Raw genomic sequence first — 20,663 nt, forward strand, 5'->3', positions numbered from 1 at the left:
ATCCTTGGACAAACATTTCTTTTGGAAGGAATAAGGAGAGAAGGCAACTCAAACCATGGCCCATTCTTTAAATAGGGTTGCTTGCTAGAACTAACAGCCGATTTGTCAGTGTTTTGAATTTTAAAAAGGTAATATTTTAAAAACTGTAACATAATAAAATATAATACTTAGGATTGCAGGTTGTACGGTTAAAAATGTTTATATATTATATGTATTTATAGGTATGTTTTATGTAACATATGGCTCATACTGTGGGTTGCTTTTTGTAATGTCCCTTTCCTGGTGGCTTCTGGTCTTACCCTTCCCCCATACCTTACAACTACAGTCAGTCGTGCTTGTAGGGTATCAGTGTGATCTGGACACTCCCTTGTTTGAATCTCTTCAAGGATGCCCCACTGCCTTCAGGGGCAGGTCCATGCTCCTCAGCATTGCATGGAGGCCTCTCCGCCTACCAACTCCAGCTTGGGCTTTTCTGTCTTCCCTGCACTAACATCCTGGAACCTTTTTCTTTTTCTGCCTAGAGAGTCACATGCCCACTTCACCATGTCCCCTCCTGCCTCTTGAAATAGCCAATTCTCAACTACTCTGCAGGTCTCCACTGCAGCCCACTCACTGCCCCAGGGAAGCCCTTCCTGCTGCTCACTCTGAGATCTGTTGCCCTCTCGCCGCATGTGCTTTATTTATCTTGCCCCCTATTCTATACTATCCTTGAGCCCCAGGAAACTCTACATAGTCTACTCTGTGTGTGCCCTTTGCATCTAGTAAAGTGACTGGCTCTCTGTGAATATTTTTCGAAATAACTGAATGGTGACCATAACCAAGTCTCCTTGACTCACTCTCCCAGTGGTCCTGTCCCTGCCCCATCTCACCCTCACCCCTCATTGGCCTCCCATTTTGATTGGATTTTGATTTCCTTGCCTTTTAATGAAACTCTCTTTGTGGGCCTTTTTTCCCTTACTTCCTCAGTCTAATTAAATATTGATGTTCATTTTGGGTAACATGGAAAATTATTCTCACATATATGAGTGGATTTCAAGTAATTCCCCAAGAAGTTTCTTTATTTTATCTTAACCTGATATTACCACCATCTGTCATTGACATCTTTGAAAAGTCTGCAGTATTGCCACAGTCAGTACCCCACTCGCCAACCCACTATGCTGTGCCTCTTCAAGCCACTTGCTTTCAGGCCACTCATATCAAAAAAGAAGCTACAAGAGGAATTCAAAGGGCTGACAATTAAAAGGTATTTCTGTTTTTGTTTTGTTATACAGGAGTTGTAGATCTTATGGCTCTGACAGTGAAAGTGACCGAAGTTACTCTCATCATCGGAGTCCCAGTGAAAGCAGCAGATATAGTTGAAAGTGTCCCCTTTTTTTGATACAAATTGGATCTTATTTGTAAATATCTGGTAACTTAAAAGTTTAAGAAACTTAATGGCAGTCTGTTGTTCTGTTTCAATATTAGAGATGAAGTTGAAAAATAGACACTTACAATTGTTATTTGTTCATTTACATGTGCGTAGAATTTAAAATACAGATATGTCTCCTAAAAATATTTGTATGCCACATTTTACAGTAGCCAACTATGGAAATGAATTTCATTTTCTTGAATCAAGAAATCATGAAATTTAAATATAATTTGCAATATTATTTTAGCTAGATTATTTCTCTCCATCTCATGTATTTCTTAGAATACAGATTCTTTTTGCCCGTTTTTAAGGTTTTAGCATGTACGCTGCCAAGCATAGAACTGTGAAGGAGAACTGTGAAAGGTGACCAAATACTTGTATACCAATTACACAGAACCTTATACATGTGTGCTCTTAAAAACAAACTGCCCAGAACTGATACTGATGGTAGCCAGGAGTATAAGGCAGTGGCTCTGGGGTTCTTAATTCATTCCTTACTTCTTTGTTGTCTCAGAGGATCAGAAAAGTAGTCACCATACAGCCCAGTGTATTATTTCAGGCTGGCGGGTGAGGTTAAGAAGAGTAAATCAGCCTTAACTATAAATACCTGCACTGTCTCTAAAGCCCTAATGTTTTATGTGCTTTCTAATAAATACTATGAAGTTCGGTTTGTAAAAAGACAATTCTATTCCAGTTCATGCTTTGGTGCTTGGTACCTTTTGGTGCATTATTCTTACATACTATACATTAGAATTCCGTCAGAGAGAGAAATGAATTTTTAAAAATTCATTGGCACCAAACATGGGTCCTTCTAAGCTCTATTCACTTTAAATATTTGGAGGGCCTCTCTCAAGCACAGGTGTGGGCTGGAGGCCGTGGAGCAGGCAGGATTGGCATGGGGTTGTGTGGCCACTGGGGTCTGCTGCACAGAACTGATGCGTGTGTCCCTGGAGGAGTTGATTGGAGAGTGGACTTCAAAAGTAACACCAAGATCTCCCTGCCACCATCCTGGGCACATTTTGCAGGGCTTTACTTTTAAGTCTTTCAAGTAAGAGGCAGATGCAAGAGCAGTTGAACTGTTCTCAGCACCCGCCAGCATGTTTCCCTGTTTCAGTGGCCTGCACTGACTCAGTGAAGCCTTGTGTGAGATGGTAAACCTACGACAACAGACAGGGAATCGGGGTGTGCAGTACTGCATAGATTACACACTTTCACAGTCTTGGGTGGTTCCTGCAAAAATGATTTGACCTGTAAAAACTGGTGAGATTTTTTTTTTTTTGCGGTACGCGGGCCTCTCACTGTTGTGGCCTCTCCCATTGTGGAGCACAGGCTCCGGACACACAGGCAGGCTCAGCGGCCATGGCTCACGGGCCCAGCCGCTCCGCGGCATGTGGGATCTTCCCAGACCGGGGCACAAACCCGCGTCCCCTGCATCGGCAGGCGGACTCTCAACCACTGTGCCACCAGGGAAGCCCTGGTGAGATTTTTTTTAACCTTTAGTTTGAGTTTTTTCCCCAAGTGTACTTAATCACCTTAGTGCCAGTTTAATCCAGTTATGCAGAAGAAATTCATATTGGATGTTTGATGCAGAACTCTGTGCCATCCTACCCCAGGGCTTGCCTGGTGTACTTGGGAAGTGGGAAAGAGCCCTCAGTTGGAGGGATCTGACCACCCCTGATGGATGGAGGGGTGACCTTGGATATATTAAAACCATCACCCATAAAAGGTTCATAAACAGGGTTGTGGCCAGTTGTTTGCCAAGTTGATAGATGAGAATACATTAGAAAATAGGACCTAAGTCAAACAAACATACTTGATAGTGAATACAAAACAATGTGCGATCATATGAAGGGTTTTCAGAAGTTGCCTACAGAGGAGAATATTGCTTTAATAATATGCAGTGGAAAGAAACTGCATTTAGAACCCAAACAAAAACTGCCAAATCTAATTACGTTAAGAAGAGTTACCTTTGGGCAGTGTATTAGTTTTCTATTGCTGTGTAACAAATGACCCCAAACTTTGCAGCTTAAAGCAGCACTCATTTCTTAGCTTACAGTTCTGTAGCTCATGAGTCCAGCACAGTATGGCTGGATTCTCTGCTCAGGGTCTCACAAGGCTGAAATCAAGGGTCAGCAGGGCAGCATTCCTTTATGGAGGCTCTGGGGAAGAATCTGCTTCCAAGTTCATTCAGATTGTTAGCAGTATTCAGTTCCTTGCTGGCTGTCAGCCGGGGTCCTCTTTCTCGGCTCCTTAAGGCTGCTCGCATTCCTTCTTGTGTGCTTCCCTCCATCTTCAAACCAGCAATGGCCCATCGAGGCCTTCTTCTCATGCTTCAGGTCTCTCTGCCTTCCTCCTCTGTTTTAAGGTTTGTGTGATTAGATCAAGCCCACTGAGATAGTCTCCCTGTGTTAAGGTCAGCTGTGCCACAGAACATAATCACAGAAGTGGTATCGCATTTACAGGTTCCTGGGATTGGGGCATGAAATAGGAGGAGGGACATTTTAGAAGTCTGCCTCCCACAGGCAATAACTTCGCCTGTTGTGCTGTGGGTAGAATTTTACCCTGAAAAGGTGGGCCCTAGAAGCCTCGTTTGTTTTCTCCATGGAAAAGGACAGCCCTCAGCTGCAGCATTCAACTTGTGTGTTTACTGAATGGACTACAGAAATAGCTTTTCTTCATAAAGGGGATTGTTCTGTATTTTAAGTTACTTTTTAAATAAAATTGAATTATGCGTATTGTGCTTCTTAATAGACAAGGCATTATTGGACTGGTTTTGTAATGTCCTGTTTACTGCAAATGAAACCTGATATAGCTGGTATTGTTCAAAAACTGTAGAAAATACTTTTGTACATATTGGTAATGTCTGATTTGTATACACTTCATTTAAATTTCCCTAAAACTGGAAAGGGGGGCCTTGTAGACATTAAAATATATACTTAGTCTAAGTTTGAGTCTGTGCATGTTTCATCCTTCTTTATTCATCCAGACTTCAAATAGTCTTTCTGAAATGGAAAAGGAGACACTGAGTCTCCTTGCTGACCCAGCCAGTGAAGAGACCTCATCTCATCCGTCTGTGGCTTGTTTTCGTCTTCTGGCCGAGTATTAGTGGTAGGTAGGGCACGAGGTGGAGCTAGAGAGAACGTCAGGCAGAAATGTTCACCTACGCAGAGAACCAGTGATGGTGCTTGGTCTTGCTTCCCCTGCCAACTCCACGTTTCTTCCAGGCTCTGTTGTCATCCAGCTGAGGTGACCTGCATATAACAGATGCCTTTGCTGAGGAGGGACTACGTCCCCCCATCTGTGAGATGCTGCCTAGGGACAGCATGTTTCCCTGCTACGCCACCTGCAGCCTCCACCTTCCCTCCCTAACAGTGGTTCACCAGGCAGGCACATAGCACTCTCTCCTGGAGAAAACATTCATGGTGATATTTTTAGCATCCACATGAGAATTTGCAGGATAAGTACAATTAACTTTATTCTCCTCAGAACTCAAAGGGATTTGTACTTTCTTAGTGAATATAACATAACCTCACACAGTAAGATTGGCAGAGGTTCAGTTTTCAAAGTTAACAGTAAACCCCCAAGTCAGGCAGTTCCTGAAAACAGGCAAATCTGGATATGTTGCCTTAAAATTTAAATAAAAGTGTAGAGTCTGTTTGCTGTAGGGAAATCCCCAAGTGAGGTTCCATTAGGGTCTTATTTTTTAGAGAACACAAGGATCTTTAATCAAATTCTGATAGTGATCTTCTTGATCAGCTGGGCAGTATTGGGAGGAAATGTGTCAAAGACTTTGGTTTTTTCTATTCTGAATTAGCTGGCAAGAGAATTCAAGGGAAATGCCCCTCTCACGAGTGACCATGAACACTGACTGGCTAGGCATCAGTGTTGGGAAGCGAAAGGAGGCTCTGCCGGTGCAGAGTGAGTGACACAAACTGTGTGGCCAGGTGAGGGGCTGGAAGCCACGGCTCACGTGGGAAGAGCCTGGGCTCAGACGGCTGGTCTTTGGGAGAGGGAATGCACTCTGTCACTGCCCAGAGCGAGAGGTGAATCCCATGAGGCACTGGTGATAGAATGAACTGGGCAGAGTGCCAAGAGGACTCCTGCTCAGCAGGGAGAAGTTCTTTGATGCTGTAAAGGTCAGGAAGAAGAGCTGGCACCCTGGAAGAAGACTGCACCTCTTGCAGACAGACCCTCGGCAGCTCCAGTCAGCGCCTGACGAGCGTGAGGCAAGGAAATCCCACCTGGGCAACACACACACAGGACCAAGAGGCTCTCATGGACGGTTTTCTTTAAAGATTTCAGTAGAAGGTAGGGGCAGTGCTCCATCGCCCCTGCCTGCTCTGCTCCCCGTGAATCAGAAGGCCTCCAGTGGGGCTACACGGAGCTTGGGCCAAGCACTTCTGCCTCTTGGAGACCCCAGACCCACCGTTCACCACCTACAGGTATCGAACTCCAGCTCCAGAGACTGGGTTTCATGAGCCGAGTTTCATGGTCGGCAGGACCCAGACTAGCCTGGGGACGGTTGCGTCTCTTCCGCCAGCCTAGAGTCTTGAGGACATCGGGGTAGAAAATGTGACCCAAGCTCTCAGGACAGACGCCTGCGTTCTGCATCTGGAGGCCTGACTCCTCTGTAACATGAGGCTAATGGTCCTTAGACTGCCAGTCTCTCGGCTCGTAAACCCCGAAAGAGGGTGCAACCAGACATGGGAACCGGGGTGCTCGTCCTTTCCTGGGCCGGTCTGGAGATGAATCAGCCTCCCAGAGAGCCCATGGGATAGGGCTCTGGGCTGGAACTTCCCAGTCTCAGGTCACCCAGGGTCTCCTGCAACTAAAACCTCTACCACCAGGCCAGATTCCCAGAGAAAGACCGAGAAGGATCCCAGTGGCCCAATCTGATTTTATTTTGAAGAAATAAAAGATCTCGAGCAACTGTTCTGTGGCACAGCCCTTAAGGGTTTGGGGCCTGAGTCAGACTGCCTGGGTTCAAGTTCCACTCTGACACTTCTAGGTGGATAGCTAGGTAAATTGCTTGACTTTATAATACAACTCCTCAGTACTAAGGACTCCTCTATCTTAGGAGTGGTGAGTATTAAATGCTTGGAACTAAACACACATTGTTCAGGGACACTAGCCCCTGGGCTTGCCTCCAAGAGCGGAGTGCTTGTCCCACAAGTTTTACAGGGACAGGGAGGGCCAGGCTCAATCACTAGTGAGAGGCCCAGGGCCCCTTGAACCAGCAGGGTGGGAGAGGATCCTGGTAGATGCTAGGGAGGCCCTGAATGCCTAGGCCATGACGTTTACGCTCTGGGAGGGAACTGGGCAACCTGCTGGTTTGAATTAGGCCCCCACCCCCCTACAGCTGTAGCCTGTTAGTGCTGAGCTCAGGACAGGAGCAATCCGCACCCCCTCCAACCCCACGCCCAGAGACCGGCAGAGCCCTGGGTCAGCACCTAGTAGGAAGGTGGAACTTCCCTGCCACCCCGCCAACCCCATGCTGCGGTGTCCCTTTCTGTTTTCTGGCCCGGCCCACTCTGCGCTCCCTCCCCCATCACAGTTACCCAGCTCCATGCCCCGCCTAGGGAGGCTGAGCCCTGCTCTGCGCACACGCGCACACATGTGCTGCCCCCCAGCATGGTTTGAATCTCTTCCTCCTCTCCGACATGGGAGAGGAGTTTGGTCTAGAAGCTTAGGGAAGTTGTGAGAAAACCCATGAGCTGGCCTCTGGAGGCAGGGGTGTGGCTCTGCTGACCTTGCCAGCACCCAGTCCCAAGTGTCTGAGGGTCACCCAGCCCTGCCCTTGTCTCCACAGACTCCTGGCTTGCCGCTGTGGCACGCGATTCTGGCCTGGGATCCCCCTCCCCGATAGCTGGTCCCACCCTACGCCCTCCAGAAAGCCTGCCTTGACCAACCCTGAGGGGGAAGATCCTGTGGCATGACTCTTTCAAAGGCCAAGAGAACAATTCTGCCTATCGCCCTCCGGCCACTCCCACCAGACGAGAATCTGGATTCTGCTACATCAAATCCTCTAGTTCCCTGCAGATGTTTAACTATATCCTCCCTTCCGGCCTGTGCAGGTGCTATTCTCTCTGCCTGGAGTACCCTTCCTCTCCTTTTGCCCTAGTGTTACTCAGCTTTCAGTCCTTGGTCACACTAGCCACACCCCCTGCCAAACCTTGGCTGGGAAGTGGGCCCAGGAGTGTCCTGTGCAGCCCTCTCGGCCAGGCTCCTCCCACCCTGCGGGGGAGACTGCTCCAGCCTCCCTTTTCTCGGCTTCTGACGCTGGTGTCTTGCTGTGTGATCTGTCCTGCTGTACCTTCACTGTCCTTATCCCACCAGTGGGTACACAGTTCCTCTCTTACCACCTCCCAGGCCTGTGCAAGGATCCACTGAGTCAGAAGAGGAAGTGGGTTGGGATGGAGGAAGAAGTGGAAGGCAGCCCTGAGGCGATGGGCTGGTCAGGCATGCAGGCTGCTCTGGCCCGGCCTCAGCTTGAGGTCTTCGGCAGCTGAGCCAGCTGTCTCTGCACCCACCGCGGCCACAGAAGTGCGGGATGTCTGCAGTGGCCTTCTCTGGGGGCATGTCCCCATCTGTGCCCCTTCCTCTCTTCCCATCTCTTTTCCCACCAGGGTCTCTCCTCACCCTCCATGTGGCTATGTGTTTTCCTCCTCTTTCTCTTGGCGCTCTCTGGTCACCCCCATCTTGGCCCGTGAGATGTGTTCTCCCTGACGCTGGGATGGCCCTGTCGTAAGGGCCTACCCATCCTGGCCTCGGGGGAGGCCCTTGCAGTTTCACAGGACAGACATCAAACTACAGGATGGCGCCTGCCGGGGATCTTGGCCTCTGCTCCATTTCCTTCCCCTGGCACCCAGAACCAAGTCACTCTGAACAGGCCCCCAGAGTTCCTGCCTCCTCATGAGTAAGGTGGCATACTCAGGGGACACTGCTACAGCCAGGCATGGGTGGGTGTGTAAGCACAAGTGCACATGTGAGCGGAGGGGTAGGGGGATACTCTGTGGTACTGCAGGATGGGGGCAATGTGAGAGTGACCAAAGATGGGGCAGCCATCAGCTTGGAGTTGGGGGCACAGAAAGGCATCTGAATGATGACATGGGCCGTACGAGAGGCCCCCTCGCCACAATGGCGGCCCAGACACCACCTAGACCCTGACCGGCCCAGCACCCTGTGGTCCCCACCCTGCTGCCTGCTCAGCCTGCCAGTGTTCCTTTGCAGCCTCCTGCCAGCACAGCCAGCCCCCAGCCCCCACTGGTGTCCATGCCAGAGCAGCATTCCGCAGGCCTGGCTGCATCTCCCCAGCAAAGACGGAGCAGGGCGGCCTCTCAGCAGCCATCAGGCCACATGGCTGGGGGACACAGTGGGACCTAGGCCTCTGGGCCTGTCACATTAAAGGATTTCATCAATGCAGCTGCGGTACGGGTTCTTGCATCTCCTGCCCTGGGCGGCCCTGGGCAGCCAGAGGCAGCCACCAGGTAGGGGTCATAGGGGTCGACCAGAACCAAGTCCTGGAGGCACAGACCAAAACAAACCCTGAGCTGTCCTGGGGGGGGCGGGGGGCGGGGGGCGGCCAGGCTAATTGTCGATCTTAGGCTCACCCTAAAGTCTGAGCAGCCCAGGCCGGAGGGTGGGGATGGTGACGCGGCTAAGATACGGGGACTCGGTCCCTCAGTGTGAGGTCGCTCAGGGGAGCAGGGGTAAGCCTTTCCCGCAGCTGATTGTGGGGGCCGGGGGGGAGCCCAGCCTACCGATTTCAGGGCCGCCTCCTACTCCGACCCCGCCTCTGTGGCGCAGCTGGAGGACACCGAGGTTAGACTCCGGGACGAACTTCCCGGAGGAAAGGGGGCTCGGCGCGGGAGAGGTGAGGCCAGGGTCCGTCCGCTAGGATAGGAGCGGCGGGTCCTGGCCAGGGGCCCCGGCGGCCCGAGGAGGGGCGGGCTGCACCGGGACGGCGCGCACCACGCGTGTCCGCGGCCCCCGCCGGCGCGCAGGGCGGCCTGGCCCTTTAAGCGTCCAGACGGCGGCCCCAGCTGACGCGCGGGCTCCAATCGGCGCCCCGCGCCCCCCGCCCGCCGCGCCCGAGGCTCTGGGGCCGCAGCTGCTCGGCGGCTGGACTCGCCGCGGCCCTGCGCCTCAGCCCGCCCGGCCGCGCCCCCGGGGGCCATGGTCGCGGGGCCCTGCGCGGGGGCGGCCCCCAGCGCGGCTCTTCATGGAGCGGCCCCGGCCTGGCCGCCGGGGGCAGCGCGATCCCGCGGGGCCCTGTGAGCCCCCAGCGCCACGGCACCATGGTACGCAAGGCCCTGCCTGTCCCCCCGCTTATCCGCCCACCTGCGCGCTCTGCCCTCTGGAGCGCACGGCCGGCCGGCTCGGGGTGGAGGGATGTGAGGGATCTTACCCCTCTCCGGGTCTCCCCGACCCCTTCTCTGGGTCCTTGCGGGCTGGGAATGCGGCGCTCTGACGCGGCCGTCGGCGGGGAAGGGGTTAAATTCCTGGGGTTGGGGCCCGGGCACGAGAGGCTGAGGTCCTGCTAGGCACTGGCGGAGGGGGCCGCTTCTCTGAGCCCGGACGGCACCGCCCTCGGACTGGGTGATGGGGGGAGGGAGGAGGTCGGATTCCCGCCTGGGCCTTGGGCCACGTGGGCGCTGGAGACGCCCTGCCTGGGGATTCGGGGCTCCTGGGCCGAGCGGAATGTGGGGGACGCCTGCAGCTCCGGTCCAAACTCCTGTGTGACCTTGGGCCGGTCTCCCGCCCTCTCTGGGCCTGTTTCTCCGGAAGGACGGATGGCCTGAGTTGAGAGGAGGCTGGCATAGACACCTCCTCCCTAAAAGGAGGAGGCTGGAAGTCATGAGCCTGTGCCCCCTTGCTCAGTCTGGGCCCACCCACTGCTGCCCAGCGATGGAAGGATTGACATAGGAGTAGGGTGTGCAGATGGACGCCCAGGTTTCATCCTAGGGCCTCCAGGGAGATGCCAGGGCAGGGTAGGAATCTGGTGGTTTCGTGACAGTGAGGCAGAGTGCCCCTTAGGAGTGGAAGAGTCTGACCATGGTAAGGCAGCCTCGGCAGGTGTCCCTGGCACCTGGCCTTCCCCCAGCCTGGCTTGGGGGGAGGGTTGAGGGCATGAAACGCCCTGGCAACGCAAGTGCCTGACCACTCCCCTGGTCTTGTATCTTAGCTGGGCTGGCCTGGACTTGGGGGTGGGGTGTGTGGCTGCAGCTGGCACAACCAGATGGGGAGGGGCATCTGCAGCTTCAGGGAGCCAGCACATCTGGCTGGAGAGGCAGACACAGCTGGTGGCCCTGTGTGGGAGGTACTAGGCTAGGGGGTAGCTGCGCCCTGCTGAGGGGCTGCCAGTTATGGACTTAGGCAGCATCTATGTGCCCGGTCAAGGAAGTCCAGTCAGGCTGCCTGGTTGTAAGGTTCTTGGGCCCCTCAAGGGCCAAGGATGGTGCTGGCTGGGCTGGGAGTATTGCCTTGGAAATGGAGTCTTTGGGGCAGCACTACCCCCTAGATTAACCCTTCTTCCCCTGCTGAGGCCAGAGGGGTCCTCACTGGATCCTGGGACCAGATCTGCACAAGGGAAGTGTCAGCCATTGCCCTTGCCCCATGGCAGGCAGGCACTGGAGGGCATTCTGTGAAGGGGGAACAGTGGACCAGAACCCTGTGCCCTAGGGTGGGTACCCCACAACAGGTCCGACATTGCCAGGTCCTTATCCAAGCCACTTCCCCACCACTGCCTGGCCCCTGGAGGCCCTGAGGAACCCGTTACAGCCAATTGCACCCTGACCCCTCACCGACTCGCAGGTGGCAGCAGCTCTGGGAAGGAGGGTGCGGGTCGCCAGAGGTGGTGATGGGGTCTGGGGAAGCACAGCTGGTCCCCTGGGTGGGAGGGTCCCCACATGCCTCATCCTGCTTTTTAAGTCATTAAAGGCCAAGAAATAGTTCCACGTGGAATAGTGTCTAGTCCAGCACAGATTGGGTGGCTTTAGCAGAGCTAAGAGTCTAGGGGCTCTGCTCTTGCTTGCTGTGGGACCCTCCCATTCTGAGCCTCAGTTTCCCCATCTATGTAATAGGGGTTGGTCCCAGAAGATGAATCACAATGAGTCAGTGGATGGAGATGGGAGGGGGTTGGCATCTTATCCCCATTAGATTGATCAGGCCTGGACGGGCCAGCAGCCCCGAGACAGACGAGCAGATGGGTGGCTGCTTGGCTGGGGGGGAAGGAGGTGTTGGGGAGAACTCAAGAGAGGCGGTGGTGAGAGAGGGGGTGGGGGGAGCATGGGTGCTGTCCTGGGCTGCTGGATGTGAAGGGTGAAACCCAGGGCATATCTGTCAGCAGGTTGCCCCTGGAGGCTCCCTGAGGCTCATCCCAAGGCCCAGGGTAGATCCTCTCATTCAGGTGACCGGAAGGACTGGCATGAAGGGGAGGGGTGGGCTGTGGATGCACAGGACTGGGGTTTCATCCGAAGGCTTCCAGAGAGGTGCACGGCGTCGGGGAGCTGATGTCTTTGCAGTGCAGCAAGGTACCCTCAAATGTAGGAGGCTCTGACTTAGCTGGACAGGGCCTGAGGAGGGCCAGAACCTGGAACCTGCGGGGCTGGTCCAGCCAGGCAGGTAGTCGACAGATGTTAATTGAACATCTGCTGTGCGCTGGACCCGTGCAAGGGACTGGGCAGCCTGCCTGTCTGTGCTGCCCACCTTTTGGGGAAGCCACTGTGGTGCAACCAGGAGTAATTACTTTGGGCAATTCACAGGTACTGGATGCGGCCCAAGGGTCTAGGAATCTGACCCACCAGATCCAAGGGCCTCCCTCAGGCTCCAGAAGCCCCCAGTGGTGTGACCTCCATGAGGAGGCCATCTCGGAACCTCTGGGCCTGGGTCACACCTGACCCTGGGGTCTGGGGACCTAGAGAGAAAAGGGTTTGGGACAAGCCTTAGGGGCCTCCTGCCTCAAGCACGGTGGACAGGTAACACAGCTGTGTCCTTTGCCGCCACAGAACCTTTCTGTGGTGGGGAGCTGCTGCCGCCAGGCCTGAGGCCACAGGCAGCAGCCTGGCCCGAGCTCCGGCCGAGGAAGGAGGGGACGGCTGGACCTCACCAGCCTCCTCCAACAGGGCAGTGGGGCCGTGGGCCTGGATTTCTTCACAAAAGTCTCTGCCTCTGCAAGGCCTCAGGCCTAGACCTTGAGGGCTGCTGCGGGTGAGCCGAGGGGTTCCCTCGGGTGCTGCCCCAGGGGTGCAGTGGCCAGAGGCAGAGCAGTGAGCCAGACGTGTTCTTGAGCCGTCTGGGCTTAGGCAGGCTTGGCTTTATTCGTATGTGAGTGAGTGTGGAAGAGAGGATCCATGGGGCCCAGAAATGGTGAAGGGATGCCTCTGGGGAGACAACCCAGTCCTGGTTTGCTGGGGTCAGCCCTGGCTTTAGCATCAAAAGTCCCGCATCCCAGGAAACCCCTAGGTTCCTGGCCCACCTGGACCGTTGGTCACCCTTGAACCTTTTCCTTCCCCTTTCTTCCTCTTCCCCTCCCCCTTCTGGGATGACTTCTCCCATTTCACAGCGGAAGAGCTGGAGGCCAGGAAAAGTTAACCACTGACCCAGGGGCTGACATGCAGCCTCAGAAGGTCATGACCCGAGTTTGAGCTCTGAGGAACAGCAGACTCGGGCTTGAATCCTGGTTCCCCCTCGTCCTTGCTTGGGCTTCGGCACCTTCCCTGTAACATGGAACCAGGAGTGATGGGTGGGTGGCCACCTCCCAGATGGCCTGGACCTGACCTGTGCCCTCTGCCCCCCAGTTGCTGGTTGAGAAGACGACGGACTCACCGGCGGCCGAGTTCTCGCTGGTGGAGGACGTGGCGCTGCACTTCGCCTGCTTGATGGGCCGCCTGAACGAGCAGCGCCTCTTCCAGCCTGACCTGTGCGACGTGGACCTGGTGCTGGTGCCCCAGCGCAGCGTCTTCCCGGCCCACAAGGGCGTGCTGGCCGCCTACAGCCAGTTCTTCCACTCACTCTTCACCCAGAACAAGCAGCTGCAGCGCGTGGAGCTGTCCCTGGAGGCGCTGGCACCCGGCGGCCTGCAGCAGATCCTCAACTTCATCTACACGTCCAAGCTGCTGGTCAACGCAGCCAACGTCCACGAGGTGCTCAGCGCCGCCTCGCTGCTGCAGATGGCCGACATCGCCGCATCCTGCCAGGAGCTGCTGGACGCCCGCTCCCTCGGTCCCCCGGGCCCCGGCGCCGTGGCCCTCGCCCAGCCGGCCGCCAGCTGCACCCCGGCCGCACCGCCCTACTACTGTGACATCAAGCAGGAGGCCGACGCCCCGGGCCTGCCCAAGATCTACGCCCGTGAGGGCCCTGACCCCTACTCGGTGCGCGTTGAGGACGGGGCTGGGGCCACAGGTGGCACGGTGCCTGCCACCATCGGGCCAGCTCAGCCCTTCTTCAAGGAGGAGAAGGAGGGTGGCGTCGAGGAGGCCGGCCGGCCCCCCGCGAGCTTGTGCAAGCTGGAGGGCGGGGAGGAGCTGGAGGAGGAGCTTGGGGGTTCTGGCACCTACAGTCACCGGGAGCAGTCCCAGATCATCGTGGAGGTGAACCTCAACAACCAGACGCTGCACGTGTCCACAGGGCCCGAGGGGAAGCCGGGCGCCACCACAGGCCCGGCCACCATGGTGCTGGGCGGGGAGGACGGGCTGCAGAGACACTCGGAGGATGAGGAGGCCGACGAGGAGGAGGAGGAGGAAGAGGAGGAGGAGGAAGAGGAGGGCGGTGGCAGTGGAGGGGGGGAGGAGGAGGAGGAGGAGGAGGAGGAGGAGGAGGAGGGCGGCAGTCAGGGGGAGGAGGAGGAGGAGGAGGAGGGGGAGGAGCACAGCGAGCAGGAGGAGGAGGAGGAGGGGGAGGGGCACAGCGAGCAGGGTCAGGAGAGTTCGGAGGAGGAGGAGGAGGAGGGGGAGGAGGATGGGGAGGCGGGGGGCAGGCAGGGGCCGGGGTGCCGCGGTAGCGGGGCAGACGCCCCTCCCCACAGTCGCATGGCAACGCGGTCTGCCCGGCGCCGGGGCCTCCCTGAGCCTGAGGAGGCTGGACGGCAAGGTGGGAAGCGGCCAAAGCCACCTGCAGGAGGGTCTCCTGCCCCAGCCCGAGGGCCACAGGCCGCTGACGGTCTGGGGGCCAAGGTGAAGCTGGAGGAGAAGCAGCACCATCCGTGCCAGAAGTGCCCGCGTGTTTTCAACAACCGCTGGTACCTGGAGAAGCACATGAACGTGACCCACAGCCGCATGCAGATCTGCGACCAGTGCGGCAAGCGCTTCCTGCTAGAGAGTGAACTGCTGCTACACCGGCAGACAGACTGCGAGCGCAACATCCAGGTGGGCCTCGGGGTGGGTTCACGGGGCCCACAGGGGCAGCCATCCAGGCTGGGCCAGGCTGGAACTGGGCCCCGGGCACCCAGTGTCCTGCTACCTGCGTTGCCCACACAGTCTGCAGAGACCAGGCTTGGCCCCCTGGACAGTGGGACCAGCCCAGGCCCAAGGGTGAGCCCAGGGTGGCGAGAGCTCAAGGGATAACGTCAGGGAGAGCTTCCTGGAGGAGGTGGATAGAGCTGAGCTTCAGCACGTGCAGAGACGTGCAGATAGGGGTAGAACAAACAGTACCCTTGGCCAGAGGGGCAGAGGGGAGCCCGGACTCGGGAGGATGAGATTTGTCTGAGCACGTGAGGCTGGGGGACAGCCAGCTCTGAGGAGGGATGAGTCAGTGTTTTAGTAAATCTCTGGGCTGCTGCAAGGCCAACAGGGCCACTGTGTATAGTTTCTCAGACTGTGCACTGCGCGAAAGCACAGGTGAGGGGAGGAGGGGTTTGCCCAGAAGGGGGCGCCATTTCCCACTTCCTGCAAAGGCCGAAAGGAGCAAGGGGCAGCGGAGCAGGAAGAAACCCCTGCATTCAGCTCTTTGGAGGTACCAGCTGGCCTGGGCCTGGGAAAAGGGACCGGATGAGCAGTTTGGGAAGCACAGGGGCTGCCGGGGCCAAACAGGGGAGTTGGGCTGGCTGCCAAGCCTTGAGCCAGCCTGAGTCTGGGCCAGCCCAGCCTTTCAGGGTGCAGGCAGCACAGGGCCAGCCAGGCTGGTTTTTGCCTTTTCTGACTGGCAGTGAGGTTGGGGGGCAGTAGGTAGGCGGGTGCTAATTGCCTGAACTAATTGCTAATTGCAGTGCCCTGTGGAGAAAGTGTTATCTGGGGTTACCTGGATGCCTGCCCCACCCTCGTGCCCACGCTCCCACTTGCCGGCCTGCTGGGCTGCCCTTTGACTCTCCGTGTGCACACACCTGAGCTTCCCTCCTGAAGGGGAAAGACGCTTGTACCTCTTCTGTCCTGGGCACCCTGACCCAGTTTCTGCCCGAGCCCTGGCCTGCTGCAGGGATGGGTAGGACAAGGGCCCAGGAGAAGAGGAGGAGGGGAGTGTGGCCCTCAAGTTTCCCGCCACCGTCTATTGCCTGATAGGCCCTTGTACCTCCTACAGTCCCCAGTCCTTTGGAATCTGTCTCCTTGGGGATCTCCATGGTGTCAGGGCATGGGTCCCAGCAGGGAGAGGCAGCAGAGAAAATGGCCCAGCTCTGCCAGGACCTGTTATCTGAGGGACTTCTCCATGAACTGAGTAGCCTCCTCACCCACTGTGGTCCTTCAGCCAGTTATGTGTCTCTTCTTTGTAGAAAGATGCCTTGTTGAAATGAGCACAGAGGAGGGACTTCCTGGAAGAGGTGGCCCCTGACCCTAGTGAGTTCAGGATGAGGGACCCACCCTGGGTGGGTGGGTAGGTGGGTAAGTATTTAGGGAGTTACCACCCCCAACTCTCAGCACATCACATCTGGCTGGTCCTTGGACATCAAGGCCTCTCTCTCCAGCACAGTTCAGGTGGGGAAACTGAGGCCCAGAGAGGGGCAGTGACTAGTCCTAGGTCACATGGTCCTGACCCAGAGCCTAAAGTCTTCTCACCCCACAGTGTGTGACGTGTGGCAAAGCTTTTAAGAAGCTCTGGTCCCTCCACGAGCACAATAAGATTGTGCACGGCTACGCAGAAAAGAAGTTCTCCTGTGAGATTTGCGAGAAGAAGTTCTACACCATGGCTCACGTGCGCAAGCACATGGTCGGTAAGTCCAGGCTGGTGAGGGATGGAGCCTGAGGTCCATGCGGGCCAGCTGCTGGGTGTTCTGGGAAACACTTCACAATCCAAGGGCAATATGAAGGGGTGAGAAGGCCCCTCGTAGCTGGGAGATAGGGGGTGGGGGGCTGCTTGCAGTGGCAGGTGTGTCCTGGACAGCCTCTGGGGCCAGGGCTGCCATGCAGAGTTGGGCAGGTTGCACATGGCACAAGGACTCCTGGACAAGATGGCAGGTGGGGACCAGAATCCAGCTAGCACACTGCCAACCAGGCTGTGCATCCTGACATGGGGCTGTGTCCACCAGAGCACCTTTTTCTAAATTACATGAAGTGCCATAGGGGCTGACACAGGCCCAGTCTCAGTTTGAGGACAGCTGTGCCTCTGATAGGGCTTCAGGCTTCTCTGAATGCAACCCTCCCCCAGGGGTCATACCTGGACACGGTAAGGAGGCCCCCAAGTGTGTTTTGGGCCACTTCATTGCCTTGGGCATGGCTCTCCCTCCGCTCTAGGTGGGCTTGCCTGGGAGTCTGGTGTCCAGGTGGCCCTCCCTTCTTTGCCCGCTTGGGGCCTGGTGCTCTAGAGAGGGGTAGCCAAGGAGGGGCAGTGTGCCCTGGCCAGGCCTTACCCCTGTTGTCTACCAGACAGTGCTAGAGGCCTCCAGCATGAACTGACTGGGAGCTGGGACCCCGGGGTCTAGGTATCGGCCAGAAGCATGCTGGCTAACCCAGGATTGGTGGTCCTTCCTGGGCTTGGATTCCCCAGCTCTGAACTCTGAGGGGGGCCCTCCGTGTCTCCAGTTGCTTCCTCCCAGATCTTCCTTGGAGTTTGTTCTGGGAGGAGCGCAGGTAACTAACTCCCTCTGGATGGCATGGGACCCAAGGCTGAGGCCTTTACAGGTGCCACCGTCTGTAAAACCCAGCCACCCTGGAGGCCCAAGACCACTCTACCCTCTTTTTATAGAAGAGGGTGCTGAGGCTCGCTGAGGCACACATTGGCCATGCAGGGAGCCGGTGGCTGAGCCAGGATTTGAGCCGAGGCCAGTCCCACTTGAAATCCTTCTATCTTTCCCCGAAGCTTTGGGAGTGAGGCCAGACGCGAAAGAATCAAGAGGGCCTCCATGCCTGTCTGACCAAACGGAGAGAACTAGCCGGGAGGGAAGGGGCCTCGCCTGGGGGACAGAGGCTGTGGGGCAGGCCCCAGGGTAGGTGGTGTCCTGGGAGGCGGGATCTGGGCCGGATCTCGGGGGTGGTCAGGCAGGGGTCCCCTGGGAGGAGCCAGATGGGTCCCCCCGAGATGTCATGGCCATGGTGCCTGCCCTGTAGCCCACACCAAGGACATGCCCTTCACCTGCGAGACCTGTGGGAAGTCCTTCAAACGCAGCATGTCTCTCAAGGTGCACTCACTGCAGCACTCCGGGGAGAAGCCGTTCAGATGCGAGGTGAGCTCCCTTCTCCTCCTGCCCCAGGAGCCATCCTGGACGGGGGCGGGGATCAGAGGCAGCAGCTGCTTGAAAACCAGGGGTTGGGGTACTGGAGAATAGGATGCAGAAAGAAAGGGGCCCCTCCTTGATGTCTGCCTCCCACTCCATCCTTACCTGGTTGCCCACCTGCACCTCCCCCCACACCCCTGCCACCCCACCCTAACCCAACCCCCGAAGGTTCAGGGTGGGAAGTCTGCATGGGCTGGAACCATGGGGCAGGCTTTCTGGAGAGGTGGAGAACGGAGCATCTTAGGCAGAGAGATCAGAGATGGAGCTGCAGGTGGGGATGAGGCGGGGGCGCCTTTGGACCAGGAGGAAGGAGGGAGGGCCTTAAGCATGAGGGCTCCCTCCACTCTGTGGCCTCTTCCCACTTCCTGACCCCCATTCCTGCCCGGGCCCTGCATGCCCATGGCCTCTCCACCTGTGCCCGTGCACTGCCCCACCCCAGGAGCACCTCGGCTGGCCTTTGCATCCACACCTCCTTGCCCAGGAGCCCCTCCCCATGTGAGTCCTTCCCACAGCCCTGTGGTCTCGGGCCAGCACTTCCCTCCCTGAAGGCTGTTCCCCTGCTCTGCGCCGGGTCTCACCCCCTCACCCTCCACCCCGCCCTCAGAACTGCAACGAGCGTTTCCAGTACAAGTACCAGCTGCGGTCGCACATGAGCATCCACATCGGCCACAAGCAATTCATGTGCCAGTGGTGCGGCAAGGACTTCAACATGAAGCAGTACTTCGATGAGCACATGAAGACCCACACAGGTACGGCCGCCCCACGGGGAGGGCCCCCTTCTCCGCTAGGAGGCCCAGCGCCGGCCTCCTTGCCTCCCCAGGTCGGGCGAGGCTGGTACAGGCTGGCAAGGATCCGAGTGCCAGGGCCGGGCCGGGATGGTTCCGTGGACGCCCGGAGGCTGGCCCCGGGCGGGGGTGGGGGGTGGGGGCGTAGCGGCCCGCCAGCGACTCCACCCACCCCGCAGGGGAGAAGCCGTACATCTGCGAGATCTGCGGCAAGAGCTTCACCAGCCGGCCCAACATGAAGCGGCACCGGCGCACGCACACCGGCGAGAAGCCCTACCCCTGTGACGTGTGCGGCCAGCGCTTCCGCTTCTCCAACATGCTCAAGGCGCACAAGGAGAAGTGCTTCCGCGTCAGCCACCCCCTGGCCGGCGACAGCGGCCCCGCAGCCCCGGGCCTGCCCCCCGCCCCGCCCCAGGCCCTCCCCCTGCTGCCCGGGCTGCCCCAGACCCTGCCTCCCCCGCCGCCGCTCTTCCCCACCGCTGCCAGCCCCGGCGGGAGGCTGAACACCAACAACTAACCGCCTGCCTGCTGCACGGGCCCAGGACCCTCCACTCGTCCTCGTGGGGCGGGGCGGGGGGGAGCAACACCTCCAGAGTTGGCTGGACACGCTCTGCCCGGGGCCTCTGACCCTGGGGGCTGTGCAGGCTGGCAGCCCCCAGAGCTGGCGGAGGACACCTCACTCCCAAGTGCCCCCTTTCAGCGGCTCCTTGAAGCCTTTACTTTTTGTCTGTTTGTTTTTTGGAAGTGAAGGAAAACGAAAAGAGAGGAAACTCTTGACGGCACCCCCCTCCAGGTGAGGGGGGCGCTGGAGGCAGCAGGTACGGGTGTAGAGGGACCTGGGGAGCAGGTGTGACTGGTTGCTCCGCTGAGGCCTCAGCCAGAGGGGGGCGGCCAGGCCCAGCCCAGGTCACCTTCAGCTGCTCATCCCCACCCGTCCTGGGCCCCCTCGCCCGCCCCTCATCCCGGAGGGTTTGGGGAAAAGTTGGGGTGCCGTCCCCCTTTGGAGGACTCGTGGGCCCACCGTGAGGGCTGCAGATGCTGAGGCAGGGACTTGGGCCCGGACGCCGGGGGTTGTGTGGGGTGGGCGTGCGTGGCGAGGTGCGACGACCGCAGCTGTGCACCGTGGGAAGGGGGGCGGGCGGGGGCTGGACCCCAGGCATTTGCTTTCCCCACGGCATCCCCGACCTGCCCCCGGCCGCACCGAGGGCCCTGGATCCTGGGGAAGATGTCCCCAAGAGCTGCTGGGCCTCAGGGTGTGGTGGGCCAGGCCCTGGGTGGGCAGACGGGCTGGCTCCCACAGGCACTGCAGCCCAGGAGCCCCTGCACATGGGTGGACCCCAGGGACCAGGGCCCTAAGGAGCAGGCCTGGGCAGATGTTCTGAGGTTTCAAGGTGCTATCAGTGGGGCAGGGGGCAGGGCAGCTGTTCACGGAGCAGCCCATCCCTCACCAGCTGCCCCAGCCGAATCTCCCATGCTAGAGACGTCTGTGTCTGTGTCTGTCTCTGCTCCTGGAAGGCAGCACAGGCCTCAGCCACTCCCTGGGCCTGGCCACAGCCTGCCCCTGGCTGGTGTCCAGCGGCCTCGTCCCTCCTGTGCCTCTGTGCTCACGGGTGGAGCGAGGAGCCTGCACGATCAGGCCCTGGGGGTTGGGGTCGGGGGTACCGGGAGAGCCCCACCCAGCCTGTGCCCAACGCTTGCCCTCACGAGGCCAGCACTAATAGGACATCCTTTTTTGTTGTCATTTAACGTCTCCATTCCTGCCTTTGAAATGGGGAGGAAGGTTCCATAAGCTACCTGTTTCCTAGTTAAGCTCTTTCCTATTGTGTTTATA

General features: G+C 57.6%; 2 protein-coding genes across 10 annotated transcripts in view; both read left to right on the forward strand.

Moving 5' to 3' along the window:
• Nucleotides 1–4,367, forward strand: part of NKTR (natural killer cell triggering receptor) — a 49,042-nt gene extending 44,675 nt beyond the window's left edge. For 5 of the 9 annotated variants that reach the window (XM_082849139.1, XM_082849141.1, XM_082849143.1 and 2 more), the window contains one exon: nt 1,272–4,366. In XM_082849139.1, the coding sequence (XP_082705265.1) occupies nt 1,272–1,359 (88 nt within the window). In that variant the 3' untranslated portion in view covers nt 1,360–4,366. Of the gene's footprint in view, nt 1–1,271 lie in introns of all 9 variants that reach the window. The other 4 variants (XM_082849134.1, XM_082849137.1, XM_082849138.1 and 1 more) reach the window with 1 other exon arrangement.
• Nucleotides 4,368–9,470: 5,103 nt separating this feature from the next.
• ZBTB47 (zinc finger and BTB domain containing 47) lies at nt 9,471–19,349 on the forward strand (the record flags this gene model as incomplete). The annotated part of the gene is made up of 6 exons (XM_082848629.1): nt 9,471–9,708; nt 13,207–14,772; nt 16,400–16,547; nt 17,881–17,996; nt 18,652–18,796; nt 19,012–19,349. The coding sequence occupies exons 1-6, from the start codon at nt 9,706–9,708 to the stop codon at nt 19,347–19,349; spliced, it is 2,316 nt and encodes a 771-aa protein (XP_082704755.1). The 5' UTR covers nt 9,471–9,705.
• Nucleotides 19,350–20,663: the final 1,314 nt, after the last annotated feature.

This window comes from Leucopleurus acutus (assembly GCF_964270905.1).
Source record: "Leucopleurus acutus genome assembly, chromosome: 10".
NCBI lineage: Eukaryota > Metazoa > Chordata > Mammalia > Artiodactyla > Delphinidae > Leucopleurus > Leucopleurus acutus.